The 16,712-nt window shown below is 45.9% G+C and overlaps 1 protein-coding gene across 3 annotated transcripts in view; it reads left to right on the forward strand.

The window, feature by feature from the left end:
• CLPB (ClpB family mitochondrial disaggregase) overlaps positions 1-16,712 on the forward strand; it is a 140,975-nt gene that overhangs the window by 95,263 nt on the left and 29,000 nt on the right. For all 3 annotated transcript variants that reach the window (XM_069469294.1, XM_069469295.1, XM_069469296.1), the window contains one exon: positions 7,805-7,902. In XM_069469294.1, coding sequence (XP_069325395.1) covers positions 7,805-7,902 — 98 coding nt within the window. The remainder of the gene's footprint in view (positions 1-7,804; positions 7,903-16,712) is intronic.

A 16,712-nucleotide genomic window follows, 5' to 3' on the forward strand; every position in this document is an offset into this window, starting at 1 on the left:
TTCTAGGCACTCACAAAGCATCACTTAATAATACATCTGATTCTAGAGACATGACACATATGTGAAAAGTTTGTGATCAGAGTGCTCTAGTCATTCAAAGGAGGAAGTCATCTGCAGGCTAGAGTGGTCTGGAAAGCTTCTGGGCAGAGGAAATGGAGCTAGGCCTCGCAGAACATAGGGTCAGAGTGGTGGGCAAAGAGGAGTTTGGCAACACTGAAGAGAGCAGTGGCAGCCCAGTGTGGGCCAATCTTTCCAGGCAGTGCTGGGGAAGTACAAGCGAGGGAGTGGCTGGAGGCTGAGAGAGTAGGGGCGGAAAGAGCCCAAGACTAGCAGGCCTGGGTTCTAGCTCCCACGCTCCCACTCAGTCTCTGTGACCTCGGGTTCTACCCTTCCCTTACCCAGGCTTCTCCACTTCTCCAGTATTTTCTTCTTTAGTGCTTAGTGCAGCATCTTCTGTTCTGCAGCTGATACTGTGGTTTCCCATCTCAGCTACAATGTGGGACTCCCTTGTATTGGGGGAGAGGGAGGAGATCATCACCCTCATCTCACCTCTCCCCCAACACTCACCATACTCTGTTGTCACTGTTTCTATCCCTGTCTGTCTGCCACCAGTCTGGGTTCTACCTGAGGGCAGGAATATGTCTGATTCCACCGTGTGCCTAGCCCTTGGCCCAGAGTCAATGCTCAGCGGATTTTAATGGAATGGCTGGATCCAGCCATGAGGCAATAGCTCTCTGTTCCCTGAACTTCAGAACTCTGCCTCCCTGAAGGCAAGGGATCCCATCTGACTGTATCCATCAAGGGGTTAGGACTTCTGTATGACCTTCAGGGAGGTCAGTTAATATGGAGCACCATTCACCTGGCCCCCAGACAAGGGAGCCCGGAATGAGAGGAAAGGGAGCCCTATTTTGTACCCTTTCTACAAAGCTGTTTATTCCAAACCTGCCTGTAAAAACTCCCTTCTTTGCTTTGGAGCATCTGAACACACTCGAAGGGAGGAAGAAAGATGATTTTTCTTTCTTTTTGAGTCATCAGGCCTTTGCAAGATACCTCTTTGTCGTGGAAAACCAGACCTGGCTTCTTTTTCTTAAAAAAACTTTTTATTATGTAAAATTTCAAACATATACAAAACAGAGAACAGTATAATAAATCCCCATGTTAAATCCCAACTTTACTGTTTATCTGCGATATGACTGTGGGCAAATTATTTCAGCTCTCTGAGCTCTATTTTCTCAAAGACTCTTTGTATGATGAATAATTCAGACACTATATATAAAGGCCTCATACCCAACAAATGTTAACCTGTCTCCTCCTCATGCTCTTCTGCCAGACTCAGTTAAGTAATCTGTAAAATGGAAAAAATAATACCCATCCTGCTTTCTTTACCAAGTTGTTACGAATTAAATTCATGTCAGCACAGGGTATGACACGTAATAAGTGCCCGGAAATATTCTTGGTTACAGGGGAGGCACATCTGCAAGTGTGCGTGTTTGTGTGTATACAGATGTCAAGCAGTATTTGGTGTGGTTTATGGAAAAAGTTAAGGATGAGGTATCAGGAGACCAAGGCTGTCTTCCCAGGTACAGACCAGCTGTGAAAATGGCAGGACCAGGGCTAGGAAAGGAAGTGAGTAGGAAAGACAACAGGAGCCCAGAAGGCAGAACACTGATCTCTGGAAGAGGAGGGAACTGGGCCTTGAAGGATGGGCAGGATCATCTGGGAGATGAGGGTTGGGGTTCCAGGACTGAGGAGCAGCCCAGACAGCCGAGCAGGGATGAGCACAGAGACAAGGAAGGTGCACAGCTTCTCAGATGTGGTTGTCCTGTCTCTCTCTGAGTTCTTCCTTGATGGGGAGCTCACAACCAAAAAGAATAGATTGGTCCACATTGGCATCTCAATCATGGGAAAGTTTTCCTTTATATTTGACAAGAACTTACAATTAGAGATAGTAAACAGACTGCTGAAATAGTGAAGATCAGGATGAAGGTGGTGAAGCAGCTAGCAGCAAAAAGGGAAAGGAAGAGTGAATATAAATGTGATTACAAAGACTATCATACACCTGTACAATCTTTTTAAAATCATTTTCAAACTTTTCATCTTATTTAGTCCTCACAAAACCCTTAGAGATAGACAGGGCAGCAGTCGTTACCACTAGAGCAGTGAAGCAAGTGCCCTGGATCACACAGCCAGGGATGACAACCCCTCACCCCCACTGTGCTCTTCCAGAAAAAAGGGGTGAGTCATGGAAGCCGCAGTGTGATTGAATCGTGTCACAAGAAGGGCAGTATGCTGACAGAACTGGGGGTGGGGGGGGCATGTCAATATTATTGATAATGATGACCTAACACGTTTGTATAGAGCATTTACTGTTGGTTTTTCTTTAAGCCTTCTTATATACATTATCTTCTTTTATATTCACAGAGGGCCAGGATAGGATAGCGTCAAGAGAGGAGGAAACAATAAGCCTCCTCTATGCCCCACGCCCCAGTTTGTAAACTTTTCCCACCAGCACAGAGAAGATCTGAATTCTACTCCCCACCCTAATTTTAGCATTCTCCCTAGGAAGGGCAAGTGGACCTCTTTCCAACCCCTTCCTCCCCACTTCCCACTTATAGAACACAGAGGGCATTGGGGGCTGACCTGACCTGTTCTGCTACCCAGGCCTCAGAGAGCCATCTGGGACCAGCAAAGAAGCTAGGGACTTTGGCCTATAGGAACAAGGGACATGGTTATGCACTTGCTATCAAAAAGGCTCTCCTGGGGCAGAAAGAACAGCCATGTTCTCTGTGGCCTCAGAAGACAGCACCTCTAGAGAATATAGTTCATTCACCTGGTAAATATTGAGCACCTCTCCTATGCTGGGTAGCAAGGATGTGGCAGTGTGTGAGACCTGGTCCCTGACTTCTGAGAACCCTCTTGGGTAGAGACAGACTTTAATTCAGAGTGATCAGTGCAATAAGATGGAAGCAGAGGGGCCTGTGGGAGCACAAAGGATGGTACCCAGCCTGGCATGGGAGGGAACAAAGAAGGCTTCCTAGAGGAGAAATCTGAACTGAGTCTTAAAAGATGAGCAGGTGTTTGCAGGAAGACCAGGTTAGAAGTGGGGTTGGTGAGAGAGGCCGGGGCTCACATAAGAAGGATTGCCCTCAGTTAAATGGGGGAAACCCCTTGGAGAACCATGAGCTTGGCACTGGGTACTGGGGACATTCAGGGGCGCCAGGGTGACCACCTGTTTCAGATGTAGTAGAGAGAAGTATCTTCTCAGGGAATTAGAAGAGCTTACCATTAAGGTCCTTTTCCATTAATACGTGGAGAGTCAATGGTTGTGTCAAATCAAGGGCAGGTGCTGAACCAGAGGAGAGCAGTGGGCTCCCTCAGCACCAGTGGGCTAGGCCTTCTCTCCCACCAACACCATTTCCACTGCCTTACGCTGCCCTGGGTGAAGAGACCCACGCCAGCCACAGTGGCACAGCCAGCACCAGCCCCATGACCACCCACCCCCACACTACTTTCCTGGCCAAGCCCTATTGACAGATCCCCCAGAATCTGAAGGAATTCAAGACAAATGGTTAAGAGGATGGAGTTAATAAAATTTGAAAAATTGAGGCCTGTCACTCCACTAAACTTTTTTCAATACCACTGACAGAAACATATTTCCCCAATGAGTGACCTTCCACAGCTGTAGCGGGCAGGCGCAGCCGCAGCAGAGCTGCCAGGAAGCCAGTCTGCTATTTATCAAATATTATAAGCTGGGACAAACTAATCTGGAGCAGGGAGAGGAGGGGAGGGGTCCTGCACCACACTGCCTGGGGTGCTCCAGGTGTTTGCCCCAGCCCCAGACAGCCAGTGGGAGGTGACGGATGGCCTGCGATTAGCACTCCCCACCTCCGCCCAGCCCTCTCACTTGCTCCCAGAGGCCTGGCCCTCTAGACCAGCTGCTTGGCCCGGAGGGGCCCTGGGTGGGAGGCAAGGGGAGGTCAGGCCAGGGCACGGGCCATCCTGATGCCCCCGGAGAGGGCAGGCGGGTGAGGCCCAACGTGGTTATTTATTGGAGCGTAATGGTTTGTGGCCGTTGGTCTTGGAGGTGAAATCGATCAGTAGTAGAAGTCAGGTTCTATCAATTATTACAGCAATTAGTCAAGTCAGAGCGAGGGTATGGGGCTGGGGGACTAATATTAGATGGACATTATCCATGGTGCCCTTGCCTCAGCTTTCCCAAAATGGGGGCAGATGTGCTGCCCTGAGGCTCCGGAACCTTGGGGAGCCTTCCCCCATGAGTGGTTGGGTGGGGCCTGACCTGAGAGCTTCCTGGGCTGGAGACAGGCCCAACGCTGCTTTAAAAGGAGCCCCTGTGCTAGCTGGCCCAGGTGCAGAGATGTCCTACCTGTCCCCATCCCATCCTTTATGAGAAGTGACATGACTCCTACTAGAAATTACTCAGTGGCCAATGTTTATGGCACACATTTTTCATTCTGTAAGCAAATATAGATCACTGACAGCACTTGTTTGAAGAGGCTAATCTCACCCACTGTTCTTTCTTCCACTGTCTTCCTCTCTCACCTTCTCCTCCCTCTCCCTTCCTCTCTCTCTCATTTCTTTCTCTCTTCCTATCCATTTCTCCTGTCTTCGCTGCTCTTTTCTTTCCCTTCCAGAGGTCGCTCCCAAATCCCTCCTTCTACTCTAGCCCATATCTAGTGACAGAGCTCCCCTCAAGGCTGCCTAAGAAAGGAGAGGCCTTTCCTCTGCTTAATTGTGCCTCCCTTTCTGCCCCAGCTACGCTACAGGAGCTTTGCAGAAAGGGGAAGACCCTGTCTGCCACTGGCTCCTCAGCCCTTGCAAAGCCCCTCAGTGCTGAGTGCCACAGAAAACAGGGTGGGCCAGGAAGGCTGGGACACGTGAACAGCCCCTGAGCACTCTCTTGCTTCCTAAGCCCCTCACAGTGTTGTCTGTCTGTCTGTCCCTGCTTGAGCACCCTGATCACACAGCCTGTGTTACAGTTGTGTGCCAATCTCTTGTCTCTGTAGTTCCTAGAGACCTGGATTGTGCTAGACTTGAACTCTAGGTAGCACCTAATCTTAAAGACAGGAAGAGGAGCCTGCAAAGGAGAGAGAGAAATGGTCACAGGAGTGGGAGGAAAACCTGAAGAGCAGTTTTACAGAACTCAAAGGAGACAGTGGCCAAGGTATCATTTGCTACAGAATAGTCAAAAATATAAAGAAGAAAACCATTCACTGGCTTTGCCAGTCCCCCATCATCCTGCATACAGAGCCCTAAAGATAGAAAGTGCCCAGTAAGAGCCAACAGAATTGAACGAAAGAATGAGGCTCCAATGGAGCCTCTGAGGACTTGCCCACTAGTTGGGAAGACAACAAACACCCCCCTTACCGAGGAGGTTGCACTGTGTCCTGTAACCAGTGAGAGGCCACTGAAGGATTTCCCAGCAGGGGTGTATTGTGGCCACCCTGGTGAGTGTGGAGAATCAGGAAAACCTGCGGGTGGTTTCAACTCCTCGTTCAAGCAAATAAAGCTGCTTTGTGACCTTGGGCTAGTTATTTCACTTCTCCGAGCCCAGTTTCCGTGTCTGTAGCTTGGGGATTTTACTTCCTATCCCTCAAAGTAGATGTGAAGATTAAATGATAAAATGTACAGAAAGTACAGAGCACAGTGCCTGGCACAGAGCAAGTGCTCAGTAAATACCAGCACTATTATTATTATATCATGACTCCTAGGTAGGTATCTGCGCAAGAAACATGAAAATACACATCTACACAAAGACTTGTACATGAATGTTCACAGCAGCACCATTGATAACAGCCAAAAAGGGGAAATAGCCTCAATGTCCATCAGCTGTTAGATCGATAAACAAAATGCAGTGTGTCCACAGAATGGAATATTATTCAGCCATGCTATAACATGCATGAATCTTAAAACATGCTAAAGAAGTCAGACACAAAAGGCAACATATTATACAATTCCACTTATATGAAATATCCAGAATAGGCAAATCCACAGAAACAGAAAGTAAACTAATGGTTGCCATGGTTGAGAGAGGTAAGGGGCGGAAATAGAGAGTGTCTAGTAATAGCTATGGGGTCCCTTTTCTGGGGCATGAAAATGTTCTGGAATTAGATAATAGTGATGGTTGCACAACATTGTGATATATTTTAAACCACTGAATTGTATACTTTAAAAGGTTTAATTTTATGGTATGTGACTTATATCTTAATAAAAAATAATATATCAACATTTTATACTAAGTTCCTGTTAGAAAATAGGATTGTGTAAAAAAGTATTCTCTTTTTTCCTTATCGATAATGTTTCCCTTGCTTAGATTGTACTTCCTACACTCTGCCTCTGCTCCCTCTTCCTCCCACACCTGTGTAGAGGTTTAGCCTCTTCCTCTGCAGCCTAGGCAGACAGCCACACATAAATGCTTAATAAATGTTTACTATTATTGATAAGTTTATAGGGTCTTTTCAGAAGTGGAGACCTTCAGTAGGAATAGTTTTGTATCATAATATAAATGTTTCTACAGACTTGATTGAGAAACTGATTTTTACTGTCTGTCAGCACACAGTGGTTAGACATCCACCCTCAGCCAGGCACTGTGCCGAATGGGTCCTGAGCCAGCCCATTATATTCTATGTCAGGGACTGAGTATTAACCATTCTTTACTTCAGACAATACTTCCTTGCAAGAAAGGAGCTCAAGAAATACTAGGTAATTATTACCTTATATTTCAGTGTTTCATTGAACATACATTTATCGAGCATCTGCTGTGTACACAGCATAGCTTTCTTCTTATTATTTCTGTCTTGCTGCCTTGAGAAGAGTGCCTTTTGGCCAGGGCCAGATCTGATTCTTCTCTGTCCTCAGACTCCATTTATTCAAGATTTGTCAAATTGAATGTAATGTATGGCTTTTGAAGAAGAGAGTGAGGTGCTCAGACCAGGGGTTTGGGAAGGACATTCTGACAGCGCAGAGGGTCAGAGTAGCCTTTCCTCCATAACTGCCAAGCCTTGCACAAAGTAGGTACTTTCTACAGGCTTATCAGTTGCCAGCACTTAGAGAGAAGGTAGATACGTGGCCCCCAGCTAACCTCTTCTTTGTGTTCTAGTCAAGTTCTTTGTCCTTAAATCATAGGAACTAATGATTAGAGGAAATGTCTACCCACATACCCACACTTACCAACAGCTAGAGTGGCATAGTCAGGTTGCTGGTGATGCCCACACCCTTCCAGAGGACTCAGCTGACTCTGGCAAACAGGAAATGCCCAGAGGTAAGAGAGCATTAAAGGAGAAAGAGGAGAAGAGAGCAGAAAGAAGGGGAACCTTTTAATTGTTATTTGAGACATTCTCTGTTTAGAAAGGAGCCTTTTTATATGGCTTCATGGATATGAATGTTTGTATGCAAATATGTTGGAAAATGTGGACATTCTGATGACTGTATATATGAATTTGTGTTTACATGTATTTATGTTGGAGTGTATGAATCTATTTTGTTAGCATGTTCAGCTGTGTGTATTTTTGTATGCATAATGCATCTATGTGTTTGTAGTATGTTACTGAACATGTGTGTATAGACACGTAGGAACCCTGATACTCGGACATCTTTGTCAGAGAGGACTAACAATTCTCCTTCCAGAATAGCTTGATGTGTTTTTTTCCATCATTCTACGATTTCTTATGTGTGCATGGGCATTCTTCACATAGACATTGGAGCCCCAAGCCACCTCCAAGGAAAGGCTGAGGTCCCACTGACCGCTTATAGAGCCTCTGACCATTTATCCATCTCTTCTTGCCAGGAGCCAACCCCCTGCAGAGGAATGAAATGGGACACACACCCTTGGATTATGCCCGAGAAGGGGAAGTGATGAAGCTTCTGAGGACTTCAGAGGCTAAGGTAAGTCTCAGAGAAAGGAGGAGGCCGGTGGGTACTCCATGCATCATTTAATCTTTCACTTATTAAATTATGTCAGGTTCCACACCAAAGGCCACTTCTCCTTAGGTGATTATTGTCTGTTTAAATACAAATCCAGCCTTTAGTCTCATCAAGAATGGGAAGCTGCCCCTGTCGTGACCAGGGAGAGGCCTGGGCCACTTGTGGCTTCTGAGGATTAACCTTTAAATTAAATTTTTGAGGTGATGGGCCTCCCAGCTTGTTTTTAGAGGAGGAGGCTAGCCAGACAAAATCTTTAGCCCAAGTAGTGTTTCTCCTAATCCTCATGTATTCTACATCCTCATCAATCTTTTCCTGTCACCACTCCTAGAAACATTCCTCACCCCTCCCCTCCACTATACTCCAAAGAGCCTGATATAGAGTCTGAGTCAAAAAATTCTACATCTTAATTCAATCTTCTCAACCAAACTTTTAAACTCCTTGAAAACAAGGCTAAGTCTTCTGCCTTTCCCAGCCACAGATCTGTAACTCAGAAACTACTGGACAGAATCTAAGAACTAGAAATATAAATCTCAGAGCTGGCAGGGACCTTAGAAATCAAGTTCAGTGATGGGAAATCTTATGAAAGCATAAACAAATAAATCAGAGGAAAACTGAACTATTCTGGTTGAAGGGGAGATGGACCAGAGCGCTGCCCATGTGGCCCACCCTTCTCTCCTGGGGGAGCCTCTGAGAGGGCTCTCCTGTGGGCACAAGTTTTAAATCTCTGAAACGTAAATCAACTGACTCGTTTTCCCCCTGGGGAAACTGGAGCCCGGAGCTATGATGGGGCTTACCTTTAGTCCCAGAGTGAGTTAGCATCAAAACTGAAGCTAATAGGCTTGACCACAAGGTCATGTAGTAGGTTCAGTGGCAGGACTGACTAGAAGGAGCAGCCACCTGGTTTCTGACTTTCACTCTTAAGCTCTTTCCAGCATCATGGAGTCTTGTCCACAAATAGGCTGAGGTGCCTTGAGATGATTCGATGTGGCAGGTCCCACCTAGTGGCAAATATTCTCTCTGCCTTGAGTCAGAGCACTTAGCTCACTGGACTGAGACAGAGGAGAGATGGGTTCTGATCCCAGCTTCACCACTCACTGCCCACATGACCTTCCCTACACTGAAGCTCAGTTTTCCTCTGTGGCATGAAAACATCGGACTAAATGGTTTCTAAGGTTCTGTTCAATGCATAATTGTCTGTGTATCAGTCAGGATTGTGCTATTTTAACAACCCAAAATTTCAATGGTTTGAAACAACAAATTTATTTTTGCTGCATGCTGCAACAGTGAGGTTGGGGGTGGGGGGCAGGCTCTGCTCATCCTAGGCACCCAGGGATCCCGGATGGGCAGAGCAGCCACCTGCTGGAATGTGGCTGGTTGCTTGCCAGAGGGAAAAGCATGCTCTGAAGGGTCTTCCATCTGCAGCTGAATGCTCAGCCTAGAAAGAGGACCCTTCACTTCCACTCACAACCCATTGGCCACAACTAATCGCATGTTCTCACTGAATCACAAGGATATTAATCCTAGATGGGAGAACTGGAAACGCTTGGTGATCAGCATTAACTATACTGAGTTTGCCTCCCTGGTATCCTTTGTAATGATCTTGCAACAGTTTCCTCCAGAGAAGGGAAGGAGTTAGTAAGGGTGACTAGCTTTCCACAGCCCATCCCAAGCGGGCCTTAGGACCAGAAAGAGCTACTAAATTCCAGAGGGCAGGCAAGTGCTTCCCTTCCTTTGTTTAAATTTTCCACTCCTAGGAGCAGCCCTGGAAGTCTGGTCAGCTTCTCTGAGAGCCTTAAAGAAATCCCTCAGCATTGTTTCAGATAATCTTGGGGACAGTACCCTGTCATCTTCTCCCCTTTCAAGCCCAATTGCTGTCCCCTGAGTGACAAGTGTTGGACCTAGCCAAGAATACCCATGGTTTGTCAGGTGGTATGACAAGGTAGGCACTGGTCTGGCCAATGTGAAGCAAGGGAACAGGCCTCTTAGTGCCAGCACAGGGGGAATGTCAGGCCTACTGGGGGACCCTTAACAAAATTTGGCTACCCAAGGGAAGTGGCCTGATATTGGCCACATTATTACAAGGCTAATGTCCAGGGTAAACAAAAGGTGTTTGCAATCCCTGTGCCAGTCAGCCCCTTCTGGAGCATGGAGGGCAATTATAGGCACCACATTCTAAGTAGACGTTGAGCTCTTAGAGTCTGTGCAGAGGAGGGCAGCAGAGTGGCAAGAGGAACTATGCCATGAGAAAAAGCTGAAGGCAATAGGTGCATCTGTCTGAAGAAGAGAGACGGTGTTTAGGCACAGGAACAGCTCTGGGTGAGAGGGGATGAAATTCACTCATTGGCAAAGCTAGAACAGAGCCAGGCTTACTGGGTGGCAGCTTCAGGAAGGAGCTCCCTAACAGAGCTATCCCACACAGGAAGGGCTGACTTTAGAGGATAGATGACTACTTAGAGCCAGCCTAGAGAGTCCATAGCCTCTCAACTGGAAGACCATTTCATCTGTTTTCATCTCTGTTCTTGATCCCTCCATCCTGTCTGGACTTCCTCCATCCTGAATATCCAAGTGTCCACTGAGCATCTCCACCTGATTGCTCTGCTATCCCATCAGATTCCACCCACGTGAACCACCCTCAGCTCTCCCTAGATGTCGGCAGCACTGGCTGTCTCTCAGTTGTTCAGCATCTGTTTGGTCACCCATTATTTCTGCTCTGCCCTTTTTCTCCAAGCTGTAAAAAACAACCTCTTCAAAATTGTGAGGCAGGCTTTTGTGGGAAGAACACTGTTTTAGACCTGAGTTCTGTCTCCCTCTGCCAGTAAGTGAGAGGCAGCTGCCTCTGTCTGCGTTCAGGCCCTGCGTCTGTAACATAATGACTCAGGCCTGGAGGGTGCTGAGGCTCCAGCCTGAGGCCTCATCTCCTGGCTCTTTGTCTAGACATGGGCCACTGCCCCTCTGATCTTGTCTGGCTCCCCTTCTGTCCATCCAGCCAGCCCTCTGCCACCCCGCTCAGCCTCCTCCACCTTCATCTACCACTCCGCAGTCAAATTATGCTCATTATAGAAAATTTGTGAGTATTAAAGTCATCTGTCTCATTATAGAAGATTTTGGAGATACAGAAAAGTAAAATGAAGAGAATTAAATAATGTAGTACATATTTATGAATGACATCTATATGCCAGGCTCTGGGCTCAATGGGAAGAAGATGAGTAAAACACTCCAGGAGCTCACTGTCTGACAAGGAGATAGGCAAGTAAAAACTGTGACAGCACTCAGTCATCAGTGGTGTGATTTACCAGGGAAGGCTTCCTGGAAGAGTTGACAACTGAGATGAATTTCTGGTAAAAGCTTTCTAGCCCACTACCTACACATAACCACTATTAATACTTTTATTTATAATAATAGTAGGTATCATTTATCAAATGCATCTAGGCACTGTGCCAGGTGCTCTAATACATATTTTTTCTAATCCTATAACAAATCAATGAAGCATTTCTTATTACCCCTATTTCACAGATAGGAAAACTGAAGCTGCAAGAAAGCAACCAGGTGACTTACAGAAAATCAAGTTGTTACAAGTGACTATTAGAATTCGAATCAGAATTTTCCTCTTATAGTACTGTGGTAGCCTTTTCTGGACTGCATCTATGTATATTTATATAGATGGCCCTTTTTTTTGACCTGGTTGATAGTCTACTGTATATACCAGGAGGTCTTTGGCTGGCATCCATGTTTTATGTAGCCAACCCAGAGTTTTTAAAAACTGTGAACTTAATGCCTTGGGGATTGGGAACGTGTACCCTCCAGCCACAGGGCGCCCCCATTCCCTATTGTATTATGTCCTTGGTTGTCAGGCATTTGTTTTTCCTACTTGGCTCCGAAGGTATTAATGATCCTATTGGCTCTGAAGGAGTTATGATTTGTTCTATATCTGGAATCTGCTTTTTTTTTCCACTTAATATTATTGGTGATTTTCCCATTTTAAAATTATCCATAAGCCTAATTTTTTATTTCATTCTGCCCTTTAAAATGTATCACTGACATCACCTTAAGTAGCCTGATTGATTTTCTCCTCAGTGCTGGTTTCCTCGGTTCTCTCGGTGTTCTCTGTGCGGAAGCTTCCTTAGGCACCGCTGAGAGGATCCAGAGGTGGATGAGGCTCAGCCCAACCCCTCAGGTTGCCATCCGGCTGCAGGAGAGGCAGGCGCTCTGACACCTGCAGCGCGGCTGTCTTAGGAAGGTCCGCACAGAGTTGGTCAGGGCTCCGAGAAAGCATGGATTGTCTCCTGGCAGAATGAGGGACAGGCTTCATCGATGAAGTAGCCTGTGGTCTCACTTTGAAAGATTTCAATGGAAGGAGAGTTTAATACTTAAAGCCGAGACCACTTTCATGTCTTAACTAAGAGAAGAAGGAGAGGTAGAAATATATCTCTGTGCACATGATAGCAGATAAAACAAAAATATGGGGAGCTATCCCATGATGAATATTCAGCTGAGGGGGACGCGCTCGTGCCAGCTCGCATCTCCACTCCCGATCCTCACTCCACTGAGACTCACGAGGAATTTATTGCTCATTTTAATCACACCCAAAGAATGCATCGGCAGGAATATTAGGCAGATAGGCCTATCCTATATATTTTATTTGCATATCCCAGTGACAGGATCACAAGCACATTTCCTATCTCCATATTTTTTCATTTGCTTCAGGGGTAGCTGGGGATATGATGCTCCCTTGGGCCCACACTCCAGTCTGAAAGCCTGGGCGCTCCCGTGAAGGCTGAGCAAAGCCTTCCAGGAGAGGAGGGGTGGGGCACACAGGAGGGTAGGAGGGTTATCTTCTTCCTCCCCCTGCCTCGCTCTCATTACAGGTTCTGGCTACCTTGTGCCTGGCCCCGTGTGGCTTACTACGGGCCAGACACAGTACTAAGCGCTTTATCTTTTTTTTTTTTTTCCAACTTTTTAAAAACTTTTTATTGAAATATACTTGTACAAGGTATACATATCAGTAATGTACAGCTCACTGTGTTTTCACAAACTAAACACACCTGATCAAGAAATAGAAATAGGCTGGGCACGGTGGCTCATGCCTATAATTCAGGCACTCTGGGAGGCTGAGGTGGGAGGATCTGTTGAGGTCAGGAATTCAAGACCAGCCTGAGCAAGAGTGAGACCCCGGCTCTACTAAAAATAGAAAGGAATTAGCCAGGCATGGTGGCATGCGCCTGTAGTCCCAGCTACTCAGGAGGCTGAGGCAGGAGGCTCACTGGAGCCCAGGAGTTTGAGATTGCAGTGAGCTATGATGATGCCACTACACTCTAGCTGGGGCAACAGAGCGAGACACTGTCTCAAAAAAAAAAAAAAAAAAAAAAACAGAAATAGTTAGCAGCACTCAGAAGCCTGCCTCGTGCTCCCTTCCAGTCACTGTCTAGCCCCAAGGGCAGGCATTATGCTAATTTTTTTAACTTTTATTTTTGCATAATTTCAGAAACAGTACAGTGAATTCCTGTGAACCCTTCACTCAGATTGCCAACTGTTAACATTTTATCACACTTGCTTTATTATTTATCTGTATAAATAATATACAAAGATAGATAATTTTTTCTGAATCATTTGAGAGTAAGTTATACATACACAGGATGCCCCTTTATCACTAAATACTTGTATGTATTTCCTATAAAACAGGAACATTTTCTTATATAACCTCAGTACAATCATCAAAATCAGGGCATTAATATTGATATTAACTAATCTACAGATGTTATTCAGATTTCTCCAGTTGTCCCAATAGTTCTCCTTACAAGAAAAGAAAATTCCAGATCCCAAGTTGTATTTGGTTGTTATATCTCTTTAATCTTCTTTAATCTGGAAGAGTCACTAAGTCTTTTCTTGACTCTCATGATCTTGACTTGACATTTTAGCAAGTACAGGCCAGTTACTTTGTAGAATATCCTCAATTTGGGTTTGTCTAATGTTTCCTTATGATTCAATTCAGGTTATGCATTTCTGGCAAGAGCACCCTCTGGAATTTATTTTCCATAAATTCATTAGGTACCCCTATACCAGAAGTAGGAATAGAAAATTTGTGTTTAAGTCTCATCTCCCTAAATAGACTCTGAACTCCCTGCAGACAGGGAACAAGGCTTATCTCCAGATGGACAATGCAGGCTCTGAAGTCAGGCAAGGGTTAGTGTTCTGTCTCTATTATTTGCTACCAGTGGAACCTTGCTTGAACTTACTTAATCTCTGTACTATCATCCTTATAGAGCTGTGAGGATTAAAACAGCCGATCCCAAATCAGGCAAGACCCATCAGTGGATGCTAAAACTAGTGAGTTGAAGTTTGAGGAGTGAGAGGATATTTACATGGTGTCAAAGTTTCTCCCCACAAGATACGTATTAATTAAAAAGGGGAAAATGGTAGTGGAGAAACCTGGCAGACACCAGCTTAACCAAGTGATCAAAGTTATGAGATAATCCACATCTTATGCCCTGATTTGATGCACTGAGAACAACACAAACTCATTTTCTCACTTTAGCCAGTCCTTGCCCCTCTTAACTTCTCTCACCAGTCTTGTCTCTGGATCAATCCAGCTATTTGCAGAGGAATGACATGATCAGATTTACATGTTAAAACTATGGCTGTAGCAGCAAAAAGAGGGTGGGCTGGAAGAGAGGAGAATGGAATCTGGGATGCTGACCTAGTAGTTGTCACGTGCAATGGGGCTGCCCTGCTTTGTGTCCAGCCTTCCTCTACAGGGATGTGTACTTATAGGCTAGTTCAAGAGACTTTCAAGTCCTTGGGTGCCTCTTTCCTCCCATGATCTCATGTTCGCGTCTGCTCTGTATCCCCTAGACTTGTTTGCTGGACCCCTGGGCTCCATTCCTTACTCTAGGTTTTCTCCATTGTCCCTCCACCCCAGTCTCATCTTTTTTACCCTCCTGCGCTATGTTGACCTCCCTACCCAGTCCTCTCTGTTATCCTGTTTCAGGGTCCTGACTATGACATGAGTTAGGGTCTGAATCAGGGAGACAGCAATATGGGGCATATCTAATGCTATCTGTGAGCAGCAGGTGAACTCTGTAGGGCTAACCTCCCCATGAGAGGCAAACTGCAGCCTGCCCTCTCTTCTCTCCCCTCCTCCATACCTACCTTCCCACTGTTGCCCAAAGTCTTATTCTGCCTGCCCACCACCCCCACCCCAGCTGCCTCTCAGTGAACACCCTGTCAGGTTCACTGTCAGACCTGTCCCCTGAGAGATGCCCAACAGTCGGGATGCCTGCCACACCCCTTCTCCTGGATCCCTCCCCCACAGAGCCACTCAGCCCAGCCACCCACCTCTGAGCAGAGCAAGCCCAGCTAGGCTTCGCCTCGGCCTCCCAGCCCTTTCCTGTAAATGCACTCACAGCCAGGAGGGGTGCCATATTAAATCAAGACTGATGGAAACCAGTGGCTGTGATTATCCAGGCAAGATGCAGCATGGGAAGCTGGTCGCTGCCGGCTCCAGGTGAGGGCTTCTGAAGTTAATTGAGTGTGGCTTTTATTAAGAAGATGCTCACTCTCCCACTCCTGTTCTGGGTGGCTCCTTCACAGTGCCTCTCTCAGTCCAGCGCCCTCTGCTTCTGCAGGCTAAGTTACCTGCCTCATTTTTTCTAGTGGAACCCCATCAAAGCAGAGCCTTGAACTTAGTCCTATAATCTTCTTCCCCATCTCTTCAAAGAGACAGGAACAATAGTAGCCTATATTTATGGAAGCCTTACCAAACTCATCTCCCCCAAATAGAATGTACAAATCAAGTATTTACTTCTCTAGTTTCCTTCACTGGCTACCCTTTCACAAGGCTGGGCACATGGCTCATGCCTTAAAAAGTCAGTCATTCATTCAACACATTTTTTAGTATAAACTCTGTGCTAAGCATCGGGAAAAGAGCATGAAGCAGTAACAAACATGGTTTAATCCCAGTGTCCTGTACATTTTTATCAAGAAGACTGATTGATTTTCAGAAATTTTTCTAAATTAGCATAGGTATTTAGGGCTTCAGACTAGGGAGAACCAGAATGTGCTCAGAGATTTAGGCCACAGTTTGAACTCCTCCCAAGACCATCTAGAAAGCTCCTGAAAAACCAGCCAGTTCATGGTGTAACCTTCCCCAACCCACCCTTATCACCTCCATAGAAGTCAAGGACTCTTTCCTTTTGCCCAAGAAAATAACAGGAATACTAGACACCTAGAATCATGTCACTGAAGAAGAGTTAGAGGAAGTATATGTGTTTCCATGGAGAAGACTTAGGAGAGCCACGATGTTCATACCCAAATCAATAAAGGAGAAGGAAAAGCCATGTTAGGCTCTGCCTGGGATGAAAGGAAAAGGCATGTTCTGTGAGGCCCCACAGATCAATGGATGGAAAGTACCTAGAGGCGGAATTCTCTACCTGCTAAGGAAAACTGCCAGCCAGAGATGAGCTGCTGCAGGGAGTAGAGGCGTCTCTAGGACTTTGTTAGTGTTGAGACTGTACACTGCAGACCTAGGGTCCCTAGAGGAGCGGGTCCTAAGAGCCACTTCTGGGGCTGTGGTGGCACCCAAGTGAACTTGGCTCCTGGCTTCTGCTTGAGCCAGAGCAGCTCTTCTTTTTTAATCTATGGAGCCCCACATACAATTAAATTAGTTAAAAGGATTCCGGTACCAAAAACAAGGGCAATGAATTAGGCAATCTGTTATCAAAATGCGGTAAAGGAGAAGGAAAGTAACATTTATCAAATACCTAATAAGGACTAGA

Source organism: Eulemur rufifrons, chromosome 6, assembly GCF_041146395.1.
Source record: "Eulemur rufifrons isolate Redbay chromosome 6, OSU_ERuf_1, whole genome shotgun sequence".
NCBI classification, from domain to species: Eukaryota; Metazoa; Chordata; class Mammalia; order Primates; family Lemuridae; genus Eulemur; species Eulemur rufifrons.